Source organism: Portunus trituberculatus, chromosome 43 (genome assembly GCF_017591435.1).
Source record: "Portunus trituberculatus isolate SZX2019 chromosome 43, ASM1759143v1, whole genome shotgun sequence".
NCBI classification, from domain to species: Eukaryota; Metazoa; Arthropoda; class Malacostraca; order Decapoda; family Portunidae; genus Portunus; species Portunus trituberculatus.
In genome coordinates, this window is record NC_059297.1 from 1,063,080 (window position 1) to 1,080,698 (window position 17,619).

The 17,619-nt window shown below is 38.4% G+C and overlaps 1 protein-coding gene across 2 annotated transcripts in view; it reads left to right on the forward strand.

The window, feature by feature from the left end:
* Positions 1-17,619, forward strand: part of LOC123518049 (condensin-2 complex subunit D3-like) — a 135,697-nt gene that overhangs the window by 113,344 nt on the left and 4,734 nt on the right. For both annotated transcript variants that reach the window (XM_045278595.1, XM_045278596.1), the window contains exon 8: positions 10,044-10,175. In XM_045278595.1, the coding sequence (XP_045134530.1) occupies positions 10,044-10,175 (132 nt within the window). The remainder of the gene's footprint in view (positions 1-10,043; positions 10,176-17,619) is intronic.

Here is a 17,619-nt window from a genome sequence, read left to right on the forward strand (position 1 = left end):
CATGTTTCCACATGTAGTGTTGTCACTATAGCTCTGGAAATTTAGCGGTAACTAAGCTATTTTCCCTTTCTCCGGGCGACACTTGGCAACCCCAGCGACCCGTCGGGTGGAAAGCACCATGATAAGTGCGAAGAGACATCCTGATAAGAGCGAAGGATCTCAGATCATAACATGGAGCAGGACAGAACATATGTATTTAGCAGTGCTTCTGAGTTTGAAGACAGTGACAGTGAATATTTAGAAGAAGAAACTGAAGAAAGCGAAGACATTAGTGAGGACTCGGAAAGTGAAAAAAAATATTACCTATCATTCTTTCATGTTAATTTTTCATTATCTTCGATTTTATAATAAAATGGTAGAAGGTAACTTGTCAGAGAGAGAGAGAGAGAGAGAGAGAGAGAGAGAGAGAGAGAGAGAGAGAGAGAGATCAACTAACAGGTTGGTGCATGAAAGCATGTGTAATTCACCTCGGTCACCTGCTGGTCACCCAGCCAGTCTTCCCCCATTAGAGTGAGAGAGAGAGAGAGAGAGATATAATGTTATTTGCCTCGGTCGCCTGATGGTCACCCAACCAGTCTTCCCATTACGTGTGTGTGTGCATGTGTGTATTGTGTGTGTGTGTGTGTGTGTGTGTGTGTGTGTGTGTGTGTGTGTGTGTGAGAGAGAGAGATAGAGATAATGATATTTGCCTGAAACTTGATATGAAAAGGGATGAAATCTCTCTCTCTCTCTCTCTCTCTCTCTCTCTCTCTCTCTCTCTCTCTCTCTCTCTCTCTCTCTCTCTCTCTCTCTCTCTCTCTCTCTCTCTCTCTCATTGAAGTGTACAATTTCCCATCCAAGATGAGAGAGTGTGTGTGTGTGTGTGTGTGTGTGTGCACGCGCACGCGCAAGGTGTCATCGCTCTCCGGGCTGTTTCTGGAAGACGGATCACACAGCAGGAGGAGGAATCCTTGATAAGGCATAAACTGAACTTTCAGAGGTCACATCGAGCTACAAAGTACATCATTGTATTTAGAATAACAAAGAGAAAATAATTATTAGTATTCAAACAGTTTTCTGACAATTTCTAGGTTTACCATTTTTAGCTGTCATAGCAAACGGGAAAATAGTTTAAGCGCCGGAAGGAAAGGGTTAAGCGGAGCAGAAATACATACTGCGGAGCGGGAGAGAGTGAGACAGAGGCAGCCAATATCAGCACCAGGGGCCGGATCCAAGAAGCTGGTTGTTGTCTATGTTGGTACAGACAACCTCCATAGCAACCTCCTGCTCACATACCAACCTTCGTAAAATAGCATCCACAAAGATTCGTTGCTGTTGGCGGGTGGAGGTTGGTAGTCCGCCTAAAAGTGCTCATTGGCTGCCAGGAGCTAAATCCAAGAAACTTTAACAACGTCAGAGCAACCTCCTGCTAAGAAATGGCATCCATGAACGCTTGGAGGGACGGTAACGAGGTTACTCTCAGGTTGCTGGGAACGGTGTTACTGTCTTATATATGCATTTATGTTCACAAAACAACTTTTCTATTAGCTTTTTACAAACCTTGCCCCCAAGAAAGGATTGTTTTGTAATGCATTAAGTGAAATCTTACATGGAATACCAAAAAATAAAGCAGAGATGAGATTGTCCACAGACGAGGCAGAGACTTGCGGGGACTCGGCCGCTTCTTCTTCTTCTTGTGACCCTTTTAGCTTGCATGTTGCTTTCACCATGATATTAGATTTATGTTTACACTCCTCTATTGCCTGCTATAATGGGTATCATATCTTAGTATTCATATACGCTCATGCCATGAGGATAACCTCAACTCCGTGGCACTGAGTGATAGTGAATTACTAATGAAATTTCATTAGTAATTCAGTATCATGTTATGTCTATGACTCTAGAGTAAAAGCATATAAGGTTTGTTACACATGATCTTCCTTTTGTAAAGCCAAATTGTCTTTCATTAATTATATTTTTTTCTTGCAAATGTTTGGTCTATCTTTGATCACACATTCACATATTTTAGCTATTGTACTTTTTTAGGGACACTGGCCTGTAATTTGTTGGGTTCTCCTTATTTCTTCCTTTATATATTGGCACAATATTGGCTTTTTTCCAGTCTTCTGGTTCTTTTCCCTTTTCAATAGAATATTTTATTATATTGTATACCTTATTTGCCAGCTCTTCTCTACACTTTTTCAATATCCAATTTGCAATTCCATCCAGACCGTGTGATTTTCTTACATCTAGTTTTCTTAGTTGTATCATTATTTCCTGCTCTGAAATAACAATGTCTCATTGCAGGAGATTAATTTCCTAGTTCTTCATAATTAATGTTTTTTTCTCTTGTAAAAACTTCTTAAAAGTGTCTGTTCATTATTTCAGCCATTTCCGATTCATCGCTGTATTCATTATTTTCATAAACTAGTTTATCTATCTCGTGTTTGTTTTTTAACTTTCTGTTTATATATCTATAAAAGATCTTTGGCTGATCCTTGCATTTTTCTATTATGTTTTTCTCATAGTTTTTCTTTTCTTCTCGTCGTATTTTAACATAGTTATTCTTTTCTCTGATGAATCTTGCCACTTCCTTAGACGTTTGTCTTTTCTCCATAACTTCCACGTTCTATCTCTTGCTTCTTCACATTTTCTATTAAACCATTCTTCCTTATATTTGTCTTTAATTTTCAGTCTCGGTACATATCAATTCACTCCATCATCATAAATTTCTTTAAATGTCATCCACTTTTCCTCCACTTCTGCCTGGTTGTCAAATTTAATCCAGTCCGTCTTTTGGAAAAAGTGTGAGTTCTCAAAAATTTGTTTTGCTATATGTCAATCTTCCTTTTCTATGTTTTTCATTCTGTTCTTTCCTAATCATTTCCTTGAAGGTCACTACTATTAGTACATGATGACTTTTTGCCAAAGGTGTCTTATACAGGCAACCCCCATTTAACGAAGGTTCACACAACGAAATTTCGCTACACCGAAGGTTTCGTTTTACTACCATCTGCTCGTTTAACGAACACCAAACTCGCTTTAACGAAGTTTTATCCAGGTAATTTTTTTCCAAATTTGAAAGCCCCACCATATCATGCAAGCTGACAGGCTTTTGAATACACCAGGAGCTGCTGGTACTAAGGCCTGCCTCAGGAGAAATCCTGAGACACCTGTAGAATAAAGATCAAGATCAAGCTTCTTGTGAACAACACAGGTGCTGCCGATACAAAGGCCTGACTCAGAAGAAATACTGCGTCACCTGTAGCATCAAGATCAAGATCAAGATCACGTGCACCACTCACTCCCCAGTCAAAACATAACAGCGTCACCAGCAGCTCATCTTCCCTAGTTCAACTTACCACCAAAACGCCCTGCAATGTGGCCTAACGTTCCCAAGAAGACCAGGAAGTGTCTTGCTCTCTAAGTGAAGCTGGGTATTATTCACAGACAAGAGAGAGGCCAGAAAACTAATAACATTGCTTGCCACCATCTTGACTCCATCTACTGTCTACTATTTTCAAGTCAGCAGACTCTATTAACCCTTAAACTGCGGTGATCGTTTATATAATCAAGCCTCTTGAGTACTGTGACGCGGCGATCGCTTATGTAATCATGAATTTTCGCGGGGAATGTTTTGAATTTTCGTGGCACATTTCCCTTCAGACCTGCTCTTATGACTCCTCCCCACTTAGTGTTGCCATCATGAGGGCTCTAGATACTATAACAAGGGCCTCACTTGAGTTTTTACGGAAAAGTAGGAGACACCTGGCAACTCCTCTTGACTCGTCGGGTAGAATCCAACCCTGAGTATCATAGAAAACGTAGAAAACTTTATAGGGGAGACCAAATTATGCTATAGTTTATTATTTCTATCTCAATCAAGAGATTATTGTTATTATATCAGCTTCTTACTGCATAGGGGCAACAATCTAGTAGCATTTTGAACTGTGGTATTGTACAGAGGACTTGTGTCATGCAGGACACACAGAAACACACACACACAACATGGCGGCCGTGAACTCGAAAGATGAATCAGACTTCACAGGGTTTCAAGGAATAATGGAGAAGAGCGCTTATGTGAAGAAAATTCTGGAGTTAGAAGGTAAAATTGAAAAACTGTTTGAAAAGTATGGGGGCCTGGAAACGAGTTATGACAATGTAAAGAAAGACTGTGCCGATATGAAGAAGGAAAATGAAGCACTGAAAGAGGAAGTTAAGCTAATTAAAGTGAATTGCGAAAAATGTGGAGAATCTCTAGGAAAAGTGATGGAGAAGCAGGCTGAATGGAAAAAAGTCAGGAAGTGGAAAGAAAGGAGGTAAATTACAAAGTTGCAAGTCTGGAAAAGGAAATCAAAGAGTCTGGGAGAAAACTTTGGGCCTTGCTGAAATTATAGATCAACAGATCATAGAAGAGAAGATAGCTGAGAAAGTGGTGAAGGTTATTAAGTCAAATGAGACATTGGTGAGGGAAACTGTAGACAAAAAGAGATGTGTGGTGATATTTGGTGTGGAGGAGGATAAGACACCGAGTAAAATGGAGAGAGAGAAAAACATAAAAAAGGTGATAAATAATATCATTAATGTGGTGCAGGAGGAGGGAAAAGACCTAGTACAAGAAATAGAGGACTTCCATAGAATTGGAAAGTTCACAAGAGAAGGTATGAGGCCAATAAGAATCAAACTTAAGTCACAAAAGGATGTAGATGAATTGGTGGAGAAGTCATGGAGGCTAGCCCAGCAGGAAACAACAAGGAAGATTTGGTTGAGAAGAGATCTCGGTGAAAAGGAAAGAGAAATGTTAAATGAGTTGAGAAAGGAGGCTTTGAAAAAAATGAAGAGAGGACAGAAGAGGAGAAGAAAGAGTTTTCTGGAGAATCTTGGATATGAGACTGAGGAAGTGGTTCATAACCCAGAAAAGTACAGCAAGAAAGGACTAAAGAAACTTACATATGAGCGAATGTAATGTATTCCAACATAAATGGAGTGATATCGGGATTTTAGAACTCAACGATTACTTGAGGACAAGAACCCAGATATTGTGGGTCTTACTGAAACAAAACTGAGAGAGGAGAAGACCTGATGATGGTTGGAGAAGGAAATATAATGTTTGGAAAAGAAATAGAGTAGGTAAGATGGGAGGAGGAGTGATGTTGCTGGTTAAAAAGATATAAAGGTGGATCAAGTGAAAGAAGGTATGGGAAAGGCAGAAGTGCTAAAGATCAGAGCAGAAACTAATGAAGGAAAAAGAGGCACTACATAGTGGTGTACGTACCACCTAAGACAAATGCATGGTCAGTACAGGAATATGAAGAAATGATAAGTGATACAGGAACATGTCTGGAAGAAATGTTGGGTGGCTGTGAACGAACTATAATGATGGGAGATTTTAATTGTAAAGAGGTGTGTTGGGAGGACTGGTCAATGGAAGGATCAGAGACAACATGGGAAATACACTATTGACACTGGCAATGGAAAATGTGTTAACTCAGTGGGTCAAAGAAGATACTAGGTTTGGAGGAGAGGGAGCATCGTCAAGACTGGACTTGGTCTTTAGTACAGAGCCAATGGTCATTGAGGAGATGAGGGTGGAGTGCCCTTTAGCAAAGAGTGATCATGCAGTTTTGGAGTTCAAGGTGATAGATGAAGAGAAATCTAGAAGAAATGAAGAATATAAAGTGGGAAGATGGAATTATGCCAAGACAGATTTTGGAAACCTAAAGAAATTCTTTCAAGAGACAAATTGGATGAAATTCAAGAGTGCTAAGGAGCAAATGAAAAGTGGAAGGAATTTATAAAAATATACAAAGAAGGTGAGAAAAATTTGTACCAATAAGACAACATAGAGAAGTTGGAAAGCAGGACTGGTTTAACGATAGATGTGAAAAGGCTAGAACAAGAAAAGAGGATGCATGGAAGAGGTGGAGAAGGAAAAGACGGATTAAGCAGTGGGAAAGTTACAAAAGAGCAAGAAATGAATATGTGTTGATTAGAAGAGAAGAAAGAAAGAAACAAGAAAAGGATATAATTGATAAATGTAAAGACCAACCAAGGCTTTTTACAGACATGTGAACAACAACATCAAAAATAGAGAAAGTATTGAAAGTTTAGAAGTAAATGGAGTATGCAGTGAAGATCCCAGGAAATGGCAGAGGCTATGAATGGATGCTTTCGGAAGGTATTCACAAAGGAGACTGCTTTTGACAAACCACTGGTAATGGAACAGAAAGGGATTATGAAGGAGTTTCAAGTAACTGTGGAGGAGATCAAGAATATGATGGGGAGTTTAGAAGTGAGAAAAGCTGTGGGACCTGATGGGGTATCAGGATGGATTTTAAGAGAATGCAGGGAGCAACTGGCAGAAAAAGTTTGTGAAGTAATTGATGCCTCATTAAGGGAAGGTGTAGTGCCCCAAGACTGGAAAAGAGCTAACATTGTCCCAATCTATAAATCAGGTAACAAGAGAGACCCATTGAACTATAGACCAGTGTCACTTACAAGTGTGGTAGCTAAGATGTGTGAGAGGGTGGTGAAGAATAGATGGACAGACTTCTTGGAGAAAAATGACATACTTTGTGAGTGTCAATTTGGTTTTAGAAAAGGGCGTTCATGCACGACAAACCTGATATGTTACTATTCGAGGGTGATAGATGTAATACAGGAAAGAGATGGTTGGGCTGATGGAATATATCTGGATTTAAAAAAGGCCTTTGATAAGGTACCACACCGGAGACTGATCTGGAAACTTGAAATGGTAGGAGGAGTGCATGGCAGTTTACTAAAATGGATGGAAGACTTTTGGTAGGAAGAGAAATGAGAACAATAATTAAGGACAGACCATCAGAATGGGGCTTGGTGGAGAGTGGAGTTCCACAGGGATCAGTGTTGGCACCAGTAATGTTCGCGGTCTACATAAATGACATGGTGGATGGGGTGTCCAGTTATGTGAGCCTATTTGCAGACGATGCAAAATTGTTAAGAAAAGTGAGATGTGACAAAGATTGCGAACTACTCCAGGAAGACTTGGACAGAATATGGAAATGGAGCTGTACATGGCAAATGGAGTTCAACACGACAAAATGCAAGAAAATAGAGTTTGGCAAGAGTGAAAGAAGAATCAGGAGTATGTACAAGATAGGAAATGAAGACATAAAACCAGTCATGAAGAAAAAGACCTTGGGGTGACAATTACCAATGACCTATCGCCAGAGAGACATATAAACAAAATAATTGGAGAAGTATTGAACTTATTGAGGAACATAAGAGTGGCGTTCAGATATTTAGATGAAGAAATGATGAAGAAAATAATTACTGCAATGATAAGACCGAGGCTTGAATATGCAACAATACAGTGGGCTCGAACTTAAAGAAACACATAAGGAAACTAGAGAAAGTACAGAGGGCTGCAACAAAAATGGTGCCTGACTTAAGAGATTTGACTTATGAAGACAGACTGAAAAGAATGCAACTTCCGACCCTGGAAAACAGAAGAGAAAGGGGAGACCTGATAGCAATATACAGAGTGATGATTGGCATGGAAAAAATGGATAGGGAAGATCTGTGTATGTGGAATGAAAGAATGTCGAGAGGGCATGGGAAAAAACTAAAATGGCCACTTATAGGAGAGATGTGAAAAAATATAGCTTCCCTCATAGAAGGGTGGAAGCATGGAATAGTTTAGACGTGGAAGTGGTCAACGCAAGGAATATTCATGATTTTAAGAAAAAGCTGGACATTAATAGATATGGAGACGGGACAACACGAGCATAGCTCTTTTCCCGTATGTTACAATTAGGTAAATACAATTAGGTAAATACACACACACACACACACACACACACACACACACACACACACACACACACACATCACTAACTAGTGTAATATGCAAGATGTGTGAAAAAGTAATAAAGAAGCAATGGATCGAGTTTCTTGAAGACAACAAAATATTATCAAATAGACAATTTGGTTTTAGAAAAGGTTGGTCATGTGTGACAAATTTATTGAGTTTCTACTCTAGAATAGTTGATAAAGTACAAGAGAGAGAGGATGGGTTGACTGTATTTATTTAGATCTAAAAAAGGCTTTTGATAAAGTGCCACATGAAAGATTACTATGGAAGTTAGAGGAGAAGGGTGGCTTAAAAGGAAGCACATTTAGATGGATGAAGAATTACTTAAGGGGGAGAGAAATAAGGACGATAGTTAAAGATATGAAGTCCAAGTGGAGAACAGTAGACAGCGGAGTGCCACAGGGGTCAGTATTGGCACCAATACTTTTCTCGTATATATAAATGACATGCCAGAGGGAGTGAACAGCTACATAAATCTGTTTATGGACGATGCGAAACTGTGCAGAGTCATTAAACAAAAAGAGGATTGTGAAATACTACAGGAAGACTTAAACAAGATCTGGAAATGGAGCAAAAATGGGAGATGGAATTCAATGTGGACAAAAGCCATGTCATGGAAATGGGAAAAAGTGAAAGACGACCAGTGGGAATCTATAAGATGGGAGATGGAGTAGAACTAGAAAAAGTAAAAAGGAAAAGGACTTGGGAGTGACAATGGAAGAAAATAATCAACCGGATAGCCATATTGATAGAATTTTCAGAGGCGATAATTTGCTAAGGAATATTGGAGTAGCATTTCACTATATGGACAAGGAAATGATGAAGAAATTGATAGTACTAAAATAAGACCTAGATTGGAATATGCAGGAGTTGTGTGGACTCCCATAAAAAGAAACACATAAGAAAATTAGAGAGACTACAAAAATGGCTACAAGAATGGTTCCAGAATTTAAAGGGATGGCATATGAGGAGAGACTAAAGGCAATGGATCTACCAACCTTGGAGCAGAGAGAGAGAGAGATTGATTAACGGATCTGATACAAGTTTATAAATTGATTAACGGAATGGATGAAGTGGATAATGAGAAACTGATCCTGAGAGAAGAATATGACTTTAGAAGCACAAGATCGCATAGTAAGAAACTAAGGAAGGGACGATGTCTGAGAGATGTTAAAAATTTAGTTTCCGGGAGATAAGGCTAAAAATCGAGAAAGAGCATTGGCCAAAGATGTGTTGAGACTTGGAACAGTTTGAGTGAGGAAGTGGTATCAGCAAAGAGTGTAAATAGTTTTAAAGAAAAATTGGATAAGTGTAGATATGGAGACGGGACCACACGAGCATAAAGCCCAGGCCCTGTAAAACTACAACTAGGTAAATACACACACACACACACACACACACACACACACACACACACACACACACACACACACACACACACACACACACACACAAAAAAAAAATAATAAAATAAATAAATAAAAAGAAAAAGAAAGGTAAATAGTGTGAAAGTGATGAAGGAGCATGAAATCTGTGGGAAACATGTAGATACTGGTTCAAGTGGCTCAGCTGAGGCTGGACTGATGCGCAGCATCCCAAAACGTTTCAAAACAAAAAATGGACTGAATCGTGGCTCATGTATCAAAAAAACATGTATCTCAAGGTATCACTGTATTTTCGTTCATTTTTTTTAAATACAGGAGAACCTTTGTTAATGAATGTCCTCATATACAAAAATTGGTTGATGAACCAAGTTTTTAAAAAATTTTATCTTGGTCCACGAACAGAGTTGCTGGCTTTGGTGCTAGGTCAGTTGTTGTCATGGTACCACACTGTAAACGGTGTTTCTTGTGGTGCTGGTGTTTTAGTTTTTTGTGTTTTTATTCCATTAAATTAGACCTCATTATGCCTTCCAAGTAAGTGAAATGTGTTAATGAAGGTGGTGTTTAGAGGCTTAAGTGTATTACAATAGAAATAAAGCCATACCAGCAAAGCCTGACTGGCTTAATGGCTGGGCGAATCACTGAGTAGTTGCTCCCATCTGGACCAAGTTTCTCTATGGCACACAATATATATATTATTAACATGGTAGTAATATGAGGTATCTGCATTTTAGAGATCAGTAGATGAGGCAGAACATTCCGGTGGTAGCAGCATGATCAGTATTTTAAATTTCTTAGAGTGGAATAATTGAGTGTCATTTATCCCACAGTGCCTGACAGAAAAGGATGAAGAAATGCGTGAGATGGTCATCTTCTATATAACAGAGCGTCTTCTCAAGCGTTTTCCCAAGATTCTGTGCCAACATTTCATTGAGTGCATATTCCACTACAACTGTTATGAGGTAAGTAACTTGTTAATGATAGCTAATTTGCATTACAGGGGATCTTCGTGATTCGACCGTTCGCAGTTCGAATTATCGCCAATTCGAACTCAGTTAATTAATACCAATTCCTCAAGGTTTGACCAACTGACTCGCCAATTCGACATTCATATCTCGTGCGCCACCCACCTGGTCAAAATCCACCGCCACCCCAAATTCGTTCACAGCCCGCCAGGCGGAAGTGTAAACTGACGCTACCCTGTGTGCAGTGTTGCAAGATTGTGCGAAAAATAGCGGATTAGGCTACTTTTGAAGACTACATGCTACTTAAATTCATAATCCGCTACTTGCGATTTTTGGGGCTACTTCATGATAGGTTTTTGCTCCTTGATGACATTATTGGGCTACTTTTGTAATTTTTCTAAATGTTAACAATAATAATGATGATATTAACAGCATTAATAAAAGTTAGAATAATAATAATAGTAGTAATAATAACCGTGACATTGAGAATGATGTAGTTATGGTGCTTTTTCTTTTTTTGTGGTGAGCAGTCAACTGATGACATCACGATTCTCTCGCCTCACCGTACGTCAAGAAAATGACTTACTAGATAATGCAAATCTTTAAACAAAAAAGTGATGCAAAGGAAGTGAAAGGAAAAATCTTTAAGGCAATAAGAATAATTAAGTTTTGTTAAGAAGAAGAAAAATATTTTGGTTAAATTTAGATAAGAATGGAAATAATTTATAGATAAAAAAGAATCCAGAGAAAACTTATGGAAAAAAATGGTACATCATGAAAGAGGACTCCACTCCCCTCCCCCTAACCCCATGGAAAAAAAAGTTTGAGCGAATAGTGGTAAGTACAGAATATAGTAGTCAAAGTAATAGGTAGTAATTTTTTTGTATTGGGATATACTGTGGTGAAATCCACTACTTTTCAAGCGTGCTTCTGCTACTTTTCATTAGGAAAATCTGGCAGAGGAAACGATCCACAGGCTGTGCATCGTTTCCTCTGCGTCTCTTGCTCTAGCTGTTGTCCAGGCAGGCCACGCTCTGCCATTCCACCTCCTGCCTCCGCTGCTTTGACCATGCCATGCAAAGCCACCTTCAGCCCCGGCTCTAAGAAGCACAATTTCCTGCCTTTCAAAGATAAGCTTGAGCTTATAAGAAAGTGTGAGGCAGGTATAGCTCACAGTGTCATTGCAGTGCAAATGGGTGTCCCTAGATCAACAGTATCAACAATTTTGAAGAACAGAGACAAGTACCGCGAGACCGCTGCAAGTGTTTTTATTTCCAAAAATGTACTGTACAGCACTTTAATGTGTTTAATAAGAAAAAAGTTAGATATAAATGAAGCCTTTAATAGTACTGATTTAGTCTAAATTAGTGTTTTTAGAGGTTATAGTGATGTTTTAGGGTGTCTAGGCTGGAGGTTGGTCCCTATTCCCCTTTATTCTTAAGTATGTTATGGGAAAAATTGTTTCACGATTTGAATAAACACTGATTCAACCGATGAAAAACCGCCCTAACCCCGTTGAATTGCAAGGATCCCCTTTGTTGCTTTTGGAAGAATAATCTCAATTTACGAATTATGAGTACTATACTAGAACTCATCCGTAGCTACCCACAAGGTGTGGCTCCTCTTGGGTGCGACATTGCCACTGCTATACCAGTACCTTCTTCAAAGAAAACGGAGTGATGATCGTTCTCTTCTTCATTAAAAGAAGTCAGAAGAGACCCAAATACCTATGCAGCTATATAGTACATTAAATGCAATAAAGATTCTGGTTATATACATGAAAATGAGACAAGTAATTTACATGTTTGTCAAATAAGTGCACATACGAGTAGAAACACAGAGTAATATATTGAGTGGTTCCTTGCTTGAGTCAAAGGTAAGAGTGTTGCCCGATTTGCTTTCTCTTGCAAGAAATATCTATTAAGGCGGAATATGAATTCCTTGGTCTGGCTGCGCAAGACAGTGTATGACAGGGAAGTGTCAGGGGGTCCTTCCATGGTAGTGATCAGAGGAGAAGTGAAGCGACACGTGTGTGGCGACCTGACTCACCCCCCCCAACCTCCCCGGGAAATTCCACCTGGGTCGTGAGTGGCAACGTCGCCTGACCTGATATGACACATCACCGTCCATGTATATGAACTAGCTTAATTTATTTTTGTATATGACAATTATTTGTATCATCTACCACTTAATTAAGGTTTCTGAATGTTCTGAGAACGTTTTTTGTTGATAATGCTATGACTACAGGACAGTGAGTAGTTTGTTTTTATTGGAGATTTGGCATAGTCTCACGGTAGATATGGCCAACGCCCTATGGGTAGGTACGGATGGGTTTTAGTATAGCAGTTATTGACTAAATATATTTCAATGAGTGCTTTGCTTTTTCTTTTGTACTTACATGGGAGGGGCTCATTTTCACATGTTTTGACACTGGTATCTCAATTTGGTGTGTTTTTGCCAATCAGTTGTTTATAATATTCTTACATTGTGTATATATTGTCTGCATTTCCACTTCTACCTAACTGTACCTCTACCATGCCTTCACTTATGCATGACTATGTTATCATCTTATTTCATCACAGTTCCTGAGAGATGATCCGAGACACTTGTTAGAGACCCCCACAGTCTGTCCTAAGATATTTTTCTCTAGTAAAACTAAATTCTAAACAAAAGAAACTTTTGAGAAAGTATTCTTATGTGAATCAAAATTGGTCTAATCTATGATATACTCGATCCTCGTTTATCTGGATTTCAGTTGATCTGGACAGTGCCCAGATAATGATTTGATAATTTGAGTTCAGAAGGCCAACAAATGAATTTAAATAATGCACACCTCACACTTCCAGAAATGGCCAATTGATGGCGGTGCTGCTGTGGCAGGCGGTTGTAAACAATTCTGTGTATTGTCTGGTATTAGTACCTTAAAACTCTTAATTATGTCTCCCAAGGGTGCTAAGCATAAGTAAGTGGCCCTATCTGTGACATAAAAGCAGGAATTAATAAGAAAATTTGCGATAGAAGCTAGAGTCGGGAGTGTTTGTGAGGAGTATGGTGTGGACATTAGTAAATCAAAAGATAAGCTTGTAGAATATTCTGCCAAATACTGTGTGGATGCATCAAGTAAAAGTGTTAAAGGTGCACCTAGGAAAAAAGTAAGGAGTGGAAAAGATGCTGCATTAGATACTGCCAAGCTCCTGATAGGACTCTTGGCTCAGGAAGATGCCATGTGTTGTAGGGTACTGACACTTTGTAGTAAGTAGGAACTACATCTTATCTACACAAATATTGTGGTTTATTACTATAGAATATTTTATTGATACAAAAGCTAAAAACAAAATACCTAAAATAATCTAAAATAAAAAACAAAATTTTATTTAAAATTTTGCACCTAAACAGCTGTTCAAATGGAATGCTCATCACTAAGTGGCAGCACTCAGCAGTCAACTGTGATTGTTTCATTATGAAACAATTATGTATTTAGCTTTTGTATCAATGAAATATTCTATAGTAATAAACTATAGTATTTGTGTAGGTACGTTGTTGTTCCTATTTACTGCAGTGTCACTTCCCTGCACAACATGGCAGAAAAGAAGGGCTGTCTACCTGAGCCAGGAGTCCTATATGGCCTCCTGAAGTCCCTTGCCAATGAAATGTTCACATCACCCTTGAACATATTCCTTTTGGGAGTATGTGCAGTCTCCATGAGTAGCAGGACTGTATACTTGGTTGGACACTTACCATTAGAGTTTTAAGAGTAAATATTCATCTGATATAGTAGTGAAATAGGTGAGCACAGAAAAAAAAATAATAAAAACTGACATCTTGTTTATATTGAAATGCTTGAAGTTAGTGGTGTTTTCAGTACCCCCGTTTAATAAAGGTTCACACAATGAAATTTCGCTACAACGAAGGTTTCATTTTACTACCATTTGCTCGTTTAACAAACACCAAACTCGCTTTAATGAAGTTTTATCCAGGTAATTTTTTCCAAGTTTGAAAGCCCTGCTGTATCACACAAGCCGATAGGCTTTTGAATACACCAGGAGCTGCCGATACTAAGGCCTGCCTCAGGAGAAATCCTGGGACACCTGTAGAATCAAGATCAAGATCAAGATCAAGCCTCTCGTGGACAACACGCTCACCACTGACTCCCCTGTTCAAAACATAACGGCGTCAGCAGCAGCTCATCTTCCCTCGCTGAACTTGCCACCAAAATGCCCTGCAATGTGGCCTAGTGTTCCTAAGAAGACCAGGAAGTCTTTTACTCTTGAAGTGAAGCTGGATATTATTCACAGACACGAGAGAAGCGAGAAAACTATAGCATTGCTCGCTACCATCTTGACTCCATCTGCTGTCTCTACTATTTTCAAGTCAGCAGACTCTAGTAAGAAGGCTGGTGAGACTGTATCTTCCTTGCAAGCTAAAAGAACCACCTGAACTTGGGACTCTACAATGGATAAAATAGAAAGCCTTGTGGAAATGTGGTACATGAGTTTTGTATGCAGTACAATGATGCGCCCTTTGTTTACATTCCACAGGTTGCCGGTTAGTGCCTTTCCCGTTTCACTCTCCCTCCCTTCATAAATTTAACATCAACATTATAGAGTTATGTACATACTTACTTTAGTGTACATTATAATGACTTAAATTAAACTGCCTAAATGTTTAACTTCGTAATTTTTACTTTCATTAAACCTTTCACTGTACTATGATGCACTCTCGCTTTGCTTACTCTCAGTGGAAGTTGAAGTCAGGGGTTAAACTTATTATAATCGGTTCGCTTGAAATTTCGCTTCACGAATGTTTTTTTAGGAACGTAACCTCTTCGTTAAGCAGGATTTGCCTGTATGTTTGCATTGTTTTATTTGTTTTACTGTAGATAAAACTTGATTTACAACCCAGTACTTAGTGACTCAGGGCAACGTTGGACCAGGCTAAGTAATAGTTAAAGGGGGTCAACATACTTGCATGGTAAACCTTACTTGCATGGTTGAATCTCCATTACTCAGACCTCGATAAGTCAGATTTCACAATAAGTCAGACTCTGACCAACTCAATGAACTGCCCACTTTTTTTTTTTTTTCTTTCCACTCTCCTATATCTTGTTTTCTATTGATATTATAAAAAATCTAATTCCAACAAAAATTTGCATTTTAGTTGTAGTTTAAAATAATACCAAACAGAAGTCTATCTGAGTTTATACCGATTTTGTGAAAAATTTTAATTAAAAGGTGTAATAAAGCATTTTTGAGATATTCACTTCTAAAAATTTTCTGTAATTTCACCCTTGTCTGGCTATTTGTATTCATATAATTGACATAAGATTTTCACACATGATTGTTTACTCAATGGTGACTTCCTGGAGCATGATAGGATGATAATGCATTAGATCCCCGCTTCCTTAGAAAATAATATTCACTTGTATGTGAGGGTTTGGAAGAAGCCATCAGCAGCGTCACGGAAATCTGCTGTTTTACGAGCAAACTGGACACTCTCTGAGTCGTTATTAGTGTGTTGAAGTGAGATAATGATACTTTGAAGTAACTGTTACTGTCTTGTCCAGCTTTATACCTTTGTCTCAAAATAATCTTTTGTAATGGTGTTGTTATTGTGAGAGTTATATGATGTATATGTATATGTATATGATGTGATGAAGGTTTGAGTAAAGAAACAGTTTGAAAAGATCATAGCAGTCTTGTGATATAGAGAGAGGATGAAGAAGAGAGAGGATGAAGAAGTGTGGCAGTGAGGCATGGGATGAGGCAAGGGGAGATAGCATAAGTGATGGAGGGTAGGCTGGGGTTCAAGATCCAGCTGTCAGCTAGACCCTTGCAATTATATGTTGATTTCTTGGTGTCTTCTCTTCTTGAAGTTTCTGATTCTAATTCTTGTCAATTTATGCCTGTAAGGAGTTATTTCTGAAAAGTAAAGCTAAATGACACATGAACTCTTGACGTACTGAGTCACTGAGTGAGAGAGAGACACACATCAAAGCTTGAAGTATACAAGAGAGAAAAATATTCATAGAAAAGTTTTTGCATAGAGACAAGCATTAAGTGAAATATAATTTTCTAGATTGAGTCATGCTATGATGCAACCACATGAGACATTGAAAAATGGCTTCTTGATGAGAAGGTTATTTAATTATAAAAAAAGATAAACTACACCATCTGGTAATTTAAGGTCTGAAGGTTTTCAAGAGACAGTAATCCCCAAACAAATCCTGCACTGCCACCTTAAAGTCAGTAAAACTGCTCGTTTTTTTATTTTTTATTTATTTATTTATTTATTTATTTTATTATTTTATTTTTTTCCTAGTTCTAGTTTTACAGGACCTGGGCTTTACCCTCATGTGGCCCCGTCTTCATATCTAAACTTATCCAATTTTTATTTAAAACTATGCACACTCGTTGCTGACGCCAATTCTTCACTCAAGCTGTTCCACGTCTCAACACATCTTTGCGGGAAACTATATTTTTTAATATCTCTCAGACATCTTTCCTTCCTCAGTTTCTTACTATGCAATCTTGTGCTTCAAATGTCATATTCTTTTCTCAGGATCAGTTTCTCATTATCCACTTGGTCCATTCTGTTGATCAATTTATAAACTTGTATCAGATCCCCTCTCTCCCTTCTCTGTTCTAGGGTTGGTAAATCCATAGCCTTTAGTTTCTCCTCATATATCATCCCTTCTAATTCTGGAACCATTCTTGTAGCCATTTTTTGTAGTGTCCAGTTTCCTTACGTGTTTCTTTTTATGAGGGGTCCACACTACTTCATATTCCAATCTGGGTCTTATTATAGTACTTATCAATTTCTTCATCATTTCTTTGTCCATGTAGTGAAATGCTACTCCAATATTCCTTAGCAAATTATATGTTTCTCTAAAAATTCTATCAATATGGCTTACTGGTTGATTGTTTTCTTCCATCGTCACTCCTAAGTCCTTTTCCTTTTTGACTTTCTCCAGTTCTACTCCATCTCCCATCTTATAGATTCCCACAGGTCGTCTTTCACTCTTTCCCATTTCCATGACATGGCATTTGTTCTCATTGAATTCCATTTCCCACTTCTTACTCCATTCCCAGATCTTATTTAGGTCTTCTTGCAGTATTTCACAATCCTCCTTTTGCTTTATAACTCTGCACAGTTTCGTATCATCTGCAAACAGATTTATGTAGCTGTTCACTCCTTCTGGCATGTCGTTAATATAAATGAGGAAAAGTATTGGTGCCAATACTGACCCCTTTGGCACTCCGCTTTCTACTGCTCTCCACTTGGACTTCATATCTTTAACTACCGTCCTTATTTCTCTCCCGCTCAAATAATTTTCTATCCATCTCAATGTGCTTCCTTTTAAGCCACCCTTCTCTAACTTCCACAGTAATCTTGCATGTGGCACTTTGTCAAATGCCTTTTTTAAATCCAAATAAATACAGTC